We start from the raw sequence: 12,919 nt of genomic DNA on the forward strand, positions 1-12,919 counted from the left end.
GATGTTGGCAAAGTTAAAATGGTGTCTTGCAAGCAGCATGGAAGTTCCTTTTATTTATGTCTGTGGCAAGAGAAAGCTCCCTGGTCATGTAGTTGATCATGGCAGGAATAAAAGCTTCAATAAAAACTTCTTGACTTGACTTGACTTGAAATCATCCTCTGAGGTAGATAGAAAACTGATGCAACTGTACTAAAACTCGAAGACTGAGACTGAATTTCAAATTCTTAAAATATTATTCAATTATTTTGGATACAAATGGGAGAATGATCTACCTCCTGGTGTGGATTAATATATGTAGTTATTAGCAAGAGCCCAGAATTTTGTGATTGAAGTGGACACAATGGATTATACACAATTAGCTGAAGCGTATTTATTCAGGACATTGACCTTCAACATTTACCCAGTAATGCATTACAGTAGTTGTAGTAGTGAATCATGCATGTATAAAATTATTTTTCAGCATTTGAAACACTAAACTTGTCATCATTTAGCAATATTTGTAGAATGGAGAATGCAGTTCTACATGATTTAGAAAGGACCGATTGCAGTCAAACGAGACCTGTGTTCTAAACTGTACTAGATGATGTAATAATACATACATCAAGACTCAAATTAATAAACTTGCATCTTATTATTTAGGTTTGGAGCAATAATTGCTTCCAGTAGTGTCTTGCAATGAAGACCAGAACATTGATGCTAAAATGGATGAGGAAGATTAGAGCAGTGAGAAGGAGAAGAGCAGTATTAAATATGAAGAACAGGAGAACAATGATGAATAGAAGTCAGAGCAAGATGCAGTCACTTGATCTTGATAATCCTGATTTTTGTTCTGTGTTCCAATAACATGTGCACTTATGATACTTTGCAGTGGCAAAACTTGGGATGACACCTGGGAGCCTGCCAGCGAGTTCCAGCATTTTTTGCCCGAGTCTCCAAACACCAACCAGCTTTTTGAGGGTTTTGTCGTTGTTATTGCTGTACTTCATTAAAGTTTCTGTACAGTGCATACACTCTTTTAGTATTTTTTTTAGTTGTCATTTTAAGCACCTTTTGCATGTTTTCTGAACTGTGTAACAGCCAGGTGGTGTAACATGGCGAGGACATGCTACAAACATGCTGTTATAATGGTTTTCCCAAAGACATGTTTTTTAATGATTTTTGCAGAGCAGTTTTATTATGGGTAAGTTTACATGAACTGTCTCTTATGCCATGCATGAATAAATACCAAAATATAAATATAAAAATTTATACACAGCACAAGTATACACTTCAATGAACTACAAATTACAGCACCATGTTTTCCCGTCCCATTGATAGAGTGACAAAGGCTTATGGGTAATGTAGTTGTAAAATCTAGTAATTAAATAAAGTAAACAGTAAGTTCAATGAACAAATTAATACTGTATCTAAATATGTTCATTGTGCAAACCTTTTATATATTTGAGAGCCAGGTTAAAATGTGGTATTTTACTTAGAACACTTTTTAAAACACCTTTTATTTTTACAAACTGTTTATATACGCTATATTCAAAAGCATTCACTCGTCTGCCTTCACATGCAAATGAACTTGAGTAACATCCGATTCTTAATCTATAGGATTTAATATGATGTTGGCCCAAACTTTGCAGCTACAACAGCTTCAACTCTTCTGGGAAGGCTTTTCACAAGGTTTAAGAGTGTGTTCGTCCTTATTATAAGCTGCTTATTCCATGTCTATAAACAGGTTTCAACTGTTATACAGTACCCTAATATAGAACACAGGCATGTGGCCACAGTTGTTTTTCCGCAGACCAGGGATGAAGACCTAAAATTTCATTTAAAGTGTTTAGATGCAAAAGCCTGTAAGTGGTGTTTAAAATTTTCTTCTGAAATGACCATTTTCTCAGGCTCCTTTGTTCTGTCCATTAATTCCACTTTAATGGCATGAAATAGATTATTTTTATTGCCATTAAAGTGAACTATCTGAACATAAACATTGGCACCTAAGAAAAATGCTCATTTTATAAAAAAAAAAAAAATTCCAAATGGATTAGAGGCTTTTGCAGCTGAACTCTTCATATTTCCAATATGACTCAAATTTCCTTTGATTATTATTACTCATTAAACTCATGATTATTTAGTGTTGTAGTTGGTGGAGGTCATTTTGAACTATTTTATAGACAACTGTATTACTGTACAACGAGTTATAAATCTTTGTTGGCAAATATTTTTTTCTTGGCATATTAACTAATTCTTTTGGCTGTATTTATTCTATATGAGTAAACTACTGAGTAGTTTTATTCATACCAAAATGTCGTATTTTATAAGTTCAGTAAAAAGTATTTTGCAGCCTAGTACTTTACAACTACAAAGAGCCATGAGAAGTAACAAATCATCTAGAGTACAAGTACCTGAAATCTATACTTTAGTACAGTACAGTACTTAGCCTTACAATAACACACTTCATTTCCATCACTGACTGCTTGTATTTCTATGTATAAAAAAAGACTACACTTTGGTTATATTTATAAAATGACAAAAAGCAGATTTTATTACACACTTTAGATTCATGGTTAAGGTCACTGGTTCACTGTCAAGAAAAAAAAAAGGTTTTTACATTACAGTTCATCATCAGAATTTTCAAAGTCACTGTCACTGTCATAGTCATCAGCTGACGATTTGTTTAAAAAGTTGATGTTCTCAGCTCCAGACAAAACATGCAGGTAACAGTCTCTTGCTTGCACCCTCATATCTCTGATTTTATGTTGCTTTCTGTGGATGATGCTCTGCAGACCTTTTAAACCTTCCTCACTTAGGCCACATTGTGAATCTTAAAAAGAAAAACAAAATAACATTAAGCCTCCATTAGAAACCTTATAAAAAATCATCATTGTTGTGTATGTTTATTAGGGCTTTTTACTTTAATGATTAGACAGGACATGTCCTATGAAAATTATAGGAATATGCACTAGTCAAAACAGTCAGACTCTTACTAACAGTAAAATAAAGATAAGCTTACAGTTGTGATGGCTGAAATAACTTAACTTATAACATTCTTTCTCAGCTATGGAACTGGAACTGTTTTAAGTTCATTATCCAGAAAAAAAAATGGGGCAGCCCTTTGTTTATGCTTATGTTTGTGACATATATTACAAATTCTTACTTTTCAGACTCTCGCTGGCAAACAAGCAGGACAGTTCTCGGAGGGTCTCTGCACGAGTTGAAAGATATTTCCAATGTTGATTCATCTCTGCAACAACAATTTTCTGCTCCTCTTGAAGTCGCCTTAGTGACATGATGATGTCGAATGCCTTTCTTTTTGTTTATACTACCTTTATATTTTATGAAATACAGCAAAAATACAGCAAAAAGTGTCAGACACTCAGTGCGTAAAGTAAAAAAAAACTGGTTAGAGCCAGCTGACTTTAAAAAAAAAAAGCTCTGACGACCGGCAGAGAGAGAGAGAGAGAGAGAGAGAGAGAGAGAGAGAGAGAGAGAGAGAGAGTGTGTAGCTTAATAATTAATTTGTAATATTTATAACACTAGCTTACTACCTTTATGTTTTTATGAAATACAGCAAAAACGTGTCAGACACTCAGTGTCTGGTTACTGGTTAGAGACAGCTGAAGGTTTAAAAAAGAAAAAAAATCTCCGACAGGCAGAGACGCAATGCGAGTCGCATTCTACCAAGCAAACACCACGTCTGAACGAACCCACGTTTACCAGAACGCTACTGGTTAGTAAGTACGTATTATTAACGTTACAACCAGAAGTAAAAAGCTGAAGAAACCCTAAATGTTAGCGGAAAAGACCCGCGAACCCGAGTGACTGAGGGAGAGACAGAGAGCTGTTCTGTGTGTGACTGTGAGTGAGCAGAGCGAGACACAGCAACACAATACATCTGTATGTGTGTAGGGGAGGGGCGCTGTGACTAGCCTATCACTGTAGGGGAGGGGCGCTGTGACTAGCCTATCACTGTAGGGGAAGGCCGCTGTGACTAGCCTATCACTGTAGGGGAGGGGCGCTGTGACTAGCCTATCACTGTAGGGGAGGGGCGCTGGGACTAGCCTATCACTGTAGGGGAGGGGCGCTGTGACTAGCCTATCACTGTAGGGGAGGGGCGCTGTGACTAGCCTATCACTGTAGGGGAGGGGCGCTGTGACTAGCCTATCACTGTAGGGGAGGGGCGCTGGGACTAGCCTATCACTGTAGGGGAGGGGCGCTGGGACTAGCCTATCACTGTAGGGGAGGGGCGCTGGGACTAGCCTATCACTGTAGGGGAGGGGCGCTGTGACTAGCCTATCACTGTAGGGGAGGGGCGCTGTGACTAGCCTATCACTGTAGGGGAGGGGCGCTGTGACTAGCCTATCACTGTACGGGCGGGGCGCTGTGACTAGCCTATCACTGTAGGGGAGGGGCGCTGTGACTAGCCTATCACTGTAGGGGAGGGGCGCTGTGATACCCAATGATGATTTTCATTCAATCCGAGCACAGATATTGACTCGTATTACTCGTATAATACTCGTACTCGGCAGAAGTGCTTTATCCGTACCAGATACTCGTTTCAGCCGAGTATCCGGATCATCTCTAGTTTGAACAAAACCTCAACACGAAACAGCTTGTCTCTGGACGGGACATTGTCCTCAATCATGTCCCTAAAAATGTCTGGGCTTGTGCTGAACTGTTTTATATGGGAGCAACATTACAAATTATAGTCCAAAAAGGCAACAAACACTTACAATAAACACCACCAGTCATAATCTCTCTCTCTCTCTCTCTCTCACACACACACACACACACACACACAAACACACACACGCACACACAAATTAATAAATGGAAATTAAACAAATACTTTGGTTAAATTGCGGGCAGTGATCCTTACCAAACACCACAACTCCCCCATTATTATTATTATTATTATTATTATTATTATTATTATTATTATTATTATTGTGTGTGTGTGTGTGTGTTTGCTGGGAGGGGGGGATGTCACGCTTGCTTGTCTTCAAAACTTGAGAGCCCTGCATATGTGGGTGGGACTGTGTGTGTGTGTGTCACTGCGTCACTGCCCTTCCCCCCTCTGCAGTATAAACTGTAATGAAAGTGAAAGTCAGCAGCTCCATTTTGTGACGAGTGAAAACTAAAAGATTTCAGGAGTAAAAACACAGTGAGTATCTAAAGCTCTAATATATAAACACACTGAAGTGACACTAGATGCAGAAGAGTTTTGTGGGTTTGTACTGAAGCTTTAATGTACACAGGTTGTTTTATAACTTGATAGCGTGACTATTTCCTGTAAGTGAACTCTGTGCTGATTCAGGGTTTAATTTAACACACCGATGTTGGAGTGAAGTAAACGTGTGTCCTGCTGTAATCTGGAGAAGGAGACATGACCTCCAACATGAGTGTGTCTGGAAAACAGGACTTAAAGAAAGACGAGAGGTGACTTACTTTTACATTCACCAGCAATAAATACACACCGTCTCATGGGAACACATCTGTATCTCTAAACACTCACTAGTTAACACAGGAACTCAACTTTGCTTTAAGGTGTTTAATAGCAGTGAATATATCACTGATCTGATGAAGAACGCCCTGATTTTTATGATTTTCGCCTATATGACATACCCACCTAAAAAGTGGTACAGCTCCCACATACTTTGACACACAGTTACAGAGGCTAGAATGGAGGATTTCATGTCCGCCTGTAAAAATTTACTGTAAAATTATTAAAAAACACTACTGTAAACACAGACAAGGAGCTAATGGACAACTAAAGGTCATAGCCACATGTCTTAGCTTTCACCAAAAAAAAATTTAAGTCAAAAGACCCAGAAATGGCTTTTATATGAATGTTTTTCTACAGATAGGTCTGTGCGTTTTTGTTTTTTGCCCATTTTTTGCCCCCAAATAAACCTTGTTTACACTTGTTTACACTTGTTTACAAGAGTTTGAAAGGCCTATAACCTTTTAACCCCTTTAAACTGAACCACTAGGCAGTAGAATCTGCTCAAAAAACTCAGGCCTTCTCTGTCTGTGCACCAGGATTGGGCAATTCAGCCTGTGTATTGCGTCATACCCGCTTTCACAGCTCTCTGGCTGGCAGCCCCCACCTTCCTGATAGCTCTTGTCGCACCTCGTTAGAATCGTCTCCTTATTGGCTAAAGAGATATCAGGGTCCCGGATCATGAAATTGCTACTGGCTGGAACAAATGCCAAACAAACGGAGGGTGGGCCGAACGGAATGGAGGGCCATCATTGGCTTCTAAGCTTCTAAGCTTCTAAGAGAGCTTTCAAACAATATAAAATTTAACCGTGTATTTAGAAGATTTAATGCTTAAAAGTTACAATGAAGTTGATGCAGCCTCGTCCCCTAGCGGTAGTGTCCCGCCGGCGGAACAGTGTGCTCTAACACTCACTAGTTAACACAGGAACTCAACTTTGTTTTAAGGTGTTTAATAGCAGTGAATATATCACTGATCTGATCTAAGAACAGTTTAGACAAATCATTCACTGAGAGAAGAGTAAAAAGGACTGTGTAATGTGGAGCATAAGAGCAGCATAGCTTTGTGTCAGTGAACTCTACAGGCTTTAAGACCCAGCTGAGTCAGTTAGCTGTGATTGGGACTCCTGATATCAGTGTAATTCCTGACTTATGAGGCCTGTCTCCTGTTTGAATAAGTGTACAGACTGGATCTGAATTAAAAAGATGGAATTATTGTGTTTAATGATGAACACATTGTTTAACAGTGCTGAGTATTAATTATTGCTGATATTTCTGTTCTAGAATGATGGAGGGAAAGAGATCAGACTCACCAGAACCCAGCTGTGTGTCCATGAAGAGTGACGCGTCAATGGAACTTCCAATTACCTTCAGAGACAGAGACAGTTCTACTGATGTGAGGTCAGTATAGTGAGGTGTTTTACAGCAGTGTTCCACCTGATCAAACTCACTCGTCTCATTATGAAGCCCTTCATGAGCTTTATCAGGTGTTGAAGCAGTAAAACACTAAACTGTGCAGTGCTGCAGCTCTCGGACTGGCAGTGAGGAAAAGTGCTTTAAGAGTTCAGTTCAGTCTGCAGTCCCTGAGCTGGAGGGTCTGTGGTGCTACAGAAGAACATTTACACCTGGGACATTAATGACAATATAAAGATTTTATTCATTTATTCAAACATTTGTTTCTAAACATGTTGGTGTCAGTTAGGAAATCCTGAAATCAGTGTATTGTGTTAAGAGGATAGTGTTAAATATCTGTGTCTGTATTTATTAGTGTGTGATTTGTGTAGCTATGAATACATATAGTCCATATTACATGATGGGTTTTGTTTGTTCACAGACCACAAAAATCAAACATCAGCACAAATCAGCTGGACTCTATATTCAAGGTGTGTGTGTTGTTTTTAAAGTGTGTAATGTGTGTGTTGTGATCCCTTGTCATGTCTTGATGTGCAGCAGCATTAAGGGTAATCAGTTGTATGAGTTTTAAATGTGATAATAAAAATAGACTTTTCTTCTTTTGATAAAATAAAAGCCTCTCTCACTGTGTAACATGATAATATTTAGATCTGTTCCTGTGTGTTTCTAACCAGGAGCTGGAACACAAAGTCATCACTCTGATAAAGAATGAGCTGAAGAGGTTTAGGAAGCTCCTGAGTCCAGATTACCCAGCATGCACTGAGAGGGAGGTGGAGGATGAGGAGGATCTGCACAGTGTCACAGAGGGAGCGCTGAAGATCACACTGCACGTCCTGAAGAACATGAACCACACAGATCTCGCTAACACACTGCACAACAGTAAGAGCTCTGAGTCATGACTTTATTCCATCAGCTTCACTTTAGAGAGAGGAAATAGTTTTAGATATGAACACTTTTAGTTTTAAATGTAATTTTAGTATCATGTAAATCTGCTGCTTTTCTGTTCTGTTTGTGGTCCAGCTTGTGGTTACTCTGTACAATGGTTCTGTTCCTTCAGTAATATTTAGTACATCAATCAGGAATGAACAGAAGTGTTTGAAGGAATTTCCATCAAAATTATTAATTACTAAACTAGTTATTACTTTGTTTATTAGAACTCGTCTCTGTGTATCAGACAAAGTTGAAGTCCAAGCTGAGAGAGAAGTTTAAAAGAATTAATGAAGGAATCTCACAGCATGGAAGCTCAGCACTTCTGAATGAGATCTACACTGAGCTCTACATCACAGAGGGTTGGAGTGGAGACGTCAATAATGAACATGAGGTGAGACAGATTGAGGCAGCGTCCAGGAGACCAGCAACACAGGAGAAACCCATCAAATGTAATGAGATCTTTAAAGACAAGTCCATCAGAACTGTGCTGACTAAAGGAGTTGCTGGAATTGGAAAAACAGTCTCTGTGCAGAAGTTCATTCTGGACTGGGCTGAAGGAGAAGTAAATCAGGACGTCACCTTCATGTTTCCACTTCCCTTTAGAGAGCTGAATCTGATGAAGCAGCAAAATCTCAGTCTGATGAATCTTCTTCATCACTTTTTCCCAGAAATAAGAAAACTAGAATCAATAGACTGTGACTCCTACAAAGTGGTGTTGATCTTTGATGGTCTGGATGAGTGTCGACTTCCTCTAAATTTCCAGAAGAATGAGATATTGTGTGATGTGACAGAGTCAGTCTCAGTGGATGTGCTGCTGACGAACCTCATCAAGGGGAATCTGCTTCCCTCTGCTCTCCTCTGGATAACCACAAGACCAGGAGCAGCCAATCAGATCCCTCCTGAGTGTGTAGACCAGGTAACAGAGGTACGAGGCTTCAGTGATCCTCAGAAAGAGGAGTACTTCAGGAAGAGGATCAGTGATCAGAGCCTGGCCGATAACATCATCACACACCTGAAGTCTTCAAGAAGCCTCTACATCATGTGCCACATCCCAGTCTTCTGCTGGATCTCAGCCACTGTTCTAGAGAGAATGTTGGGTGAAGCAGAGGGTGGAGAGATCCCTAAGACTCTGACTCAAATGTTCACACACTTCCTGATCTTTCAGGTCAAACACAGGGACCAAAAGTACCATCAGAAATGTGACCCTGATCCTCAGCAGACCAGAGAGAGTATCATGGCACTGGGAAAACTGGCTTTCCACCAGCTGGAGAAAGGAAACCTGATCTTCTATGAGGAAGACCTGAGAGAGTGTGGCATTGATGTCAGAGAAGTGTCAGTGTACTCAGGAGTGTGTACCCAGATCTTCAGAGAGGAGTTTGGGCTTCACCTGGGGAAGGTGTTCAGCTTCGTACATCTGAGTGTTCAGGAGTTTCTGGCTGCTTTATACACATTTCTCTCCTTCAGCAGAAATGTAACAGAACATCAAACCTCTGATCTGTCTGATCTTTTCAGGAAGTCAAACATGTCTGATCTCCTCAGGAGTGCAGTGGACAAGGCCTTACAGAGTGAGAATGGACACCTGGACCTGTTCCTCCGCTTCCTTCTGGGTCTCTCACTGGAGACCAATCAAACACTTTTACGAGACTTAATGCCACAGACAGGAAGCAGATCTCACAGCAAACAGGAAACAGTGGAGTACATCAAGGAGAAGATCAGGGAGAATCCATCTCCAGAGAAATCCATCAATCTGTTCCACTGTCTGAATGAACTGAATGATCATTCTCTAGAGAAGGAAGTACAAACTTACCTGAAAAGAAAAGATTACAATCGTTTCATTAGAACCAGACTCTCTCCTGCTCAGTGGTCAGCTCTGGTGTTTGTGTTACTGACCTCAGAACAGAAGCTGGATGTGTTTAATTTGAGTGAATATGATCCATCACATGAATGTCTTCTGAGGCTGCTGCCAGTGGTCAAAGCCTCCAGAAAAGCTGAGTGAGTATTTTTATTTATAACTGTATTACTGCATGGTTTATTATTTTAATGTAACACTGAACTGCACTGTTTGGATTAATGTTAGTTAATAGTTCCTCTAATCATCTTTAAACAAACCTCTGGTACTTTTACAGAAGATTGTTTCACTTTTTACACTAACATGTTATATCTGAACTGACAAAATGGGAAAACCCCACGTTCACTTCTCAGTTGTGGAGGCATGAAAGACATGATCCCATTTACTCTGTGGAGAAAGAAGGGTTCACTAAGTTGTGTTGAAATAGTAACAGTGACATCTGTAGTAAACAGTACAATGTTCTTTCTAATATCCTTTATTTACATTGTTTATGATCGATGAGAGATTTTTACACATCTATATTTTATAAAAAAATACAAATCATGATCAAGAATCGTTTATAAGGTTAAAAACTGTAATCTTTCTCTTTAGTTTGGATGTGTTTGGACGTATGTGAACACACCACCTGTACTCAGGTCCACACCAAACACCTGAACCAGTGTGTGTGTAAAATCAGAGGTCTGGAGGTGACAGATTTGTACCTGTACGAGCACAGAGAACAACACACACCAACTGTTTTAGTGTCTCTGTGAAATCCAACATATAACTGAGTGTAAAGTACGACTAGTATTGTCTTTTTTTTTTTTTTGGCCCAGCCACCACCCCCCCGACTTCGGAGGACAACTTTATTTTTATTCATATGAAGATTTAACAAACATAAAAAAAAATAAAAAAAAAAAAGGGATTTCAGGGGGGGTACACACCAGCTAGGTACGCATATACAGACAGACAGACAGGCAGACATGGACAGACATAAACAGACAGATAGACAAAGACAGACAGATAGATAGAGACAGAAAAACAGAGAGACAGACAAACAAACAGACAGAGACAGACATAGACAAACACACAGACAGAAACAGACAGACAGACAGACAGGCGAGAATTTATGAGTGTAGGGTTGGTATATCTGTACGTGTGTCTATTAGTTATTATTGGGGGGTAAAGATAGGGGTGGTTGAAGTGAAAGGTGGGAAAGAGGGTAATGGGAATGCACTTGGTTCACATTAACTGTTGAATTTGTAGAGAGACTATGAATGGTTTCCAGGTTTCTTTAAAGGCAGATATATTATTATTTTTATGCGCAATGGTTTCTTCTGTCAAAATGAATTCTGTGATTAGATTAGTCCAATGGTTGATATGACAAGATGATTTCGATTTCCAGATTTGAAAGACTATTTTCTTAGCGACAGCTAGAGAGACAAGGACTGAGGTTTTATATTTGAGCGGGATGGGGTATCTGAAATAACTCCTAGAAGACAGAGTATAGGAGACAGTGGTACTCTGCAGTCCAGGATTGAAGACAGTGTGTTAGTTACTGTAGTCCAGAGAGAGTGAACGGGCTGGCAGAGCCAGGTAGCATGGAGATAGGTGTCTGTGTTCCCAGAGGTGCACTGTGAGCAGATATCTGTGTCAGATAGTCCCATTTTAAATAGTTTACTCTGAGTGATGTGGGTTCTATGGATGGGTTTATATTGTATGAGTTGTAAATTGGTGTTGGTAGTCATGTTGAAGGTGTTTCTACAGATCTGTGTCCATAAATCCGGGTCTGAAGGTAGCGTGAGGTCAATATCCCATTTTTCCTTGGGCAGGGTAATTGTGGGGTTAGATGAAGTGATGAGTCTGTAAAGTTTAGATATGAGTTTTCTTGGGTGGTTGGATATTTCCATTAACTGTTCGCTGGTTTTAGAAGGCTGTAAGGTATTAGTTAAAGTTATTTTACTTATGAGTAAAGATTTAAGCTGTTGATAGTGAAGAAATTGGTCTTTCTCGATCTCAAATTTCTGGATAATTGAGGTGAATGGCATAAATTTGTGATTTTCAAATATGTGGTGGAGGTGGGTGATGCCCTTTTGCTGCCATTTAGGAAAATGGATCGATTCATTGTGAAGACGGAAGTCAGGGTTGTGCCAAATTGGGGTGTATCTACATGGTGCTAAAAATGATTTTGTAATTTTATTGGTTTTCCACCAGGCTGCCAGAGTTGTTGAAATTGTAATATTATTATAGAAATCTAGTTTTTTGATTGACTGTGGTAAAAAGGGAAGGTCTGCGATTGAATTCGGGGAGCACAGATATTGCTCAAGATCAAGCCATGAGTTGGAATATGTATGTTGTTGAGTCCATTTATATAAGTGCTGTAGTTGGTTTGCCAGGTAATAGTGCAAGAAATTTGGTGCAAGAAATAAGTGCAAGAAATAAGGTTGAAGAGTCTGCGAACATTATCTGTTGCGTTTCTGTTCTTGATGAAGCCTGTCTGGTCTGGATGAATTAGTGACTGTTTCAATCCTGGTTGCTAGAGTCTTTGTGATAATTTTCAGGTCAGTATTGATTAATGATAGTGGGCGATAACTAGAGGGATGTGTTGGGTCCTTGTTTGGTTTCAGGAAGACAGTGATAAGTGCTGTGTTCATATGTGTGGGAATGGTAGATGTACTTTGAATTTCTGTGAGTAATCTATTAAAAGTTGGTGCTAAAATATCCCAAAAGTGTTTGTAAAATTCTGCCGATAGTCCGTTGGGTCCAGGTGATTTGTTGTTTGGCATGTTTTCTAATGCTTTGCTGAGTTCTTCAACGCTGATGGGTTGTTCTAAAAAGTTTGATTCTTCTGTGGTTAATGAGGGAAGGTCCAGAGTGTTAAGAAAGGATTCAATTTCTGATTGTAAAGGTTGAGTGCCGGGAGAATACAAACAGCTGTAGAACTGGCAAAAGGTGTTATTAATTTCTTGAGGGTCCTGTGTAGTTTTACCAGAAGAGTCCAAAATGGATGTGATAAGTGACTTGTCTTTTTTATATTGTAGCATATTTGCCAGATATTTACCTGCTTTATTACTGAGGTGAAATTTATCATATTTGAGTTGTTGTATACAGAACTGTGTTTTTTTGTTTATGATACTATCCAATTGGGTCCTTAGTTGCTTTATTTCGGTTTGTGCTTCTTCAGATGCGGCGGTAGACTGTTGATTACTTAGCTGTTTAATTTTCTGCTCAAGAGTGTTTTCCAATTGTTGATGCTGTTTATT

At 39.4% G+C, this 12,919-nt stretch overlaps 2 protein-coding genes across 6 annotated transcripts in view; one reads left to right on the top strand and one right to left on the bottom strand.

Annotated features, from left to right (window-relative positions):
• LOC132863895 (NACHT, LRR and PYD domains-containing protein 3-like) overlaps positions 1–12,919 on the bottom strand; it is a 373,784-nt gene that overhangs the window by 146,497 nt on the left and 214,368 nt on the right. The window lies entirely within an intron of this gene.
• The window catches only part of LOC132863894 (NACHT, LRR and PYD domains-containing protein 12-like), a 164,975-nt gene continuing 157,094 nt past the window's right edge, over positions 5,039–12,919 (top strand). For 3 of the 4 annotated variants that reach the window (XM_060896962.1, XM_060896963.1, XM_060896961.1), the window contains exons 1-5: positions 5,045–5,424; positions 6,770–6,886; positions 7,320–7,368; positions 7,573–7,777; positions 8,053–9,820. In XM_060896962.1, coding sequence (XP_060752945.1) covers positions 5,372–5,424; positions 6,770–6,886; positions 7,320–7,368; positions 7,573–7,777; positions 8,053–9,820 — 2,192 coding nt within the window. In that variant the 5' untranslated portion in view covers positions 5,045–5,371. Of the gene's footprint in view, positions 5,425–6,769; positions 6,887–7,319; positions 7,369–7,572; positions 7,778–8,052; positions 9,821–12,919 lie in introns of all 4 variants that reach the window. The other variant, XM_060896959.1, reaches the window with a different exon arrangement.

Source organism: Tachysurus vachellii, chromosome 21, assembly GCF_030014155.1.
Source record: "Tachysurus vachellii isolate PV-2020 chromosome 21, HZAU_Pvac_v1, whole genome shotgun sequence".
Lineage (NCBI taxonomy): Eukaryota > Metazoa > Chordata > Actinopteri > Siluriformes > Bagridae > Tachysurus > Tachysurus vachellii.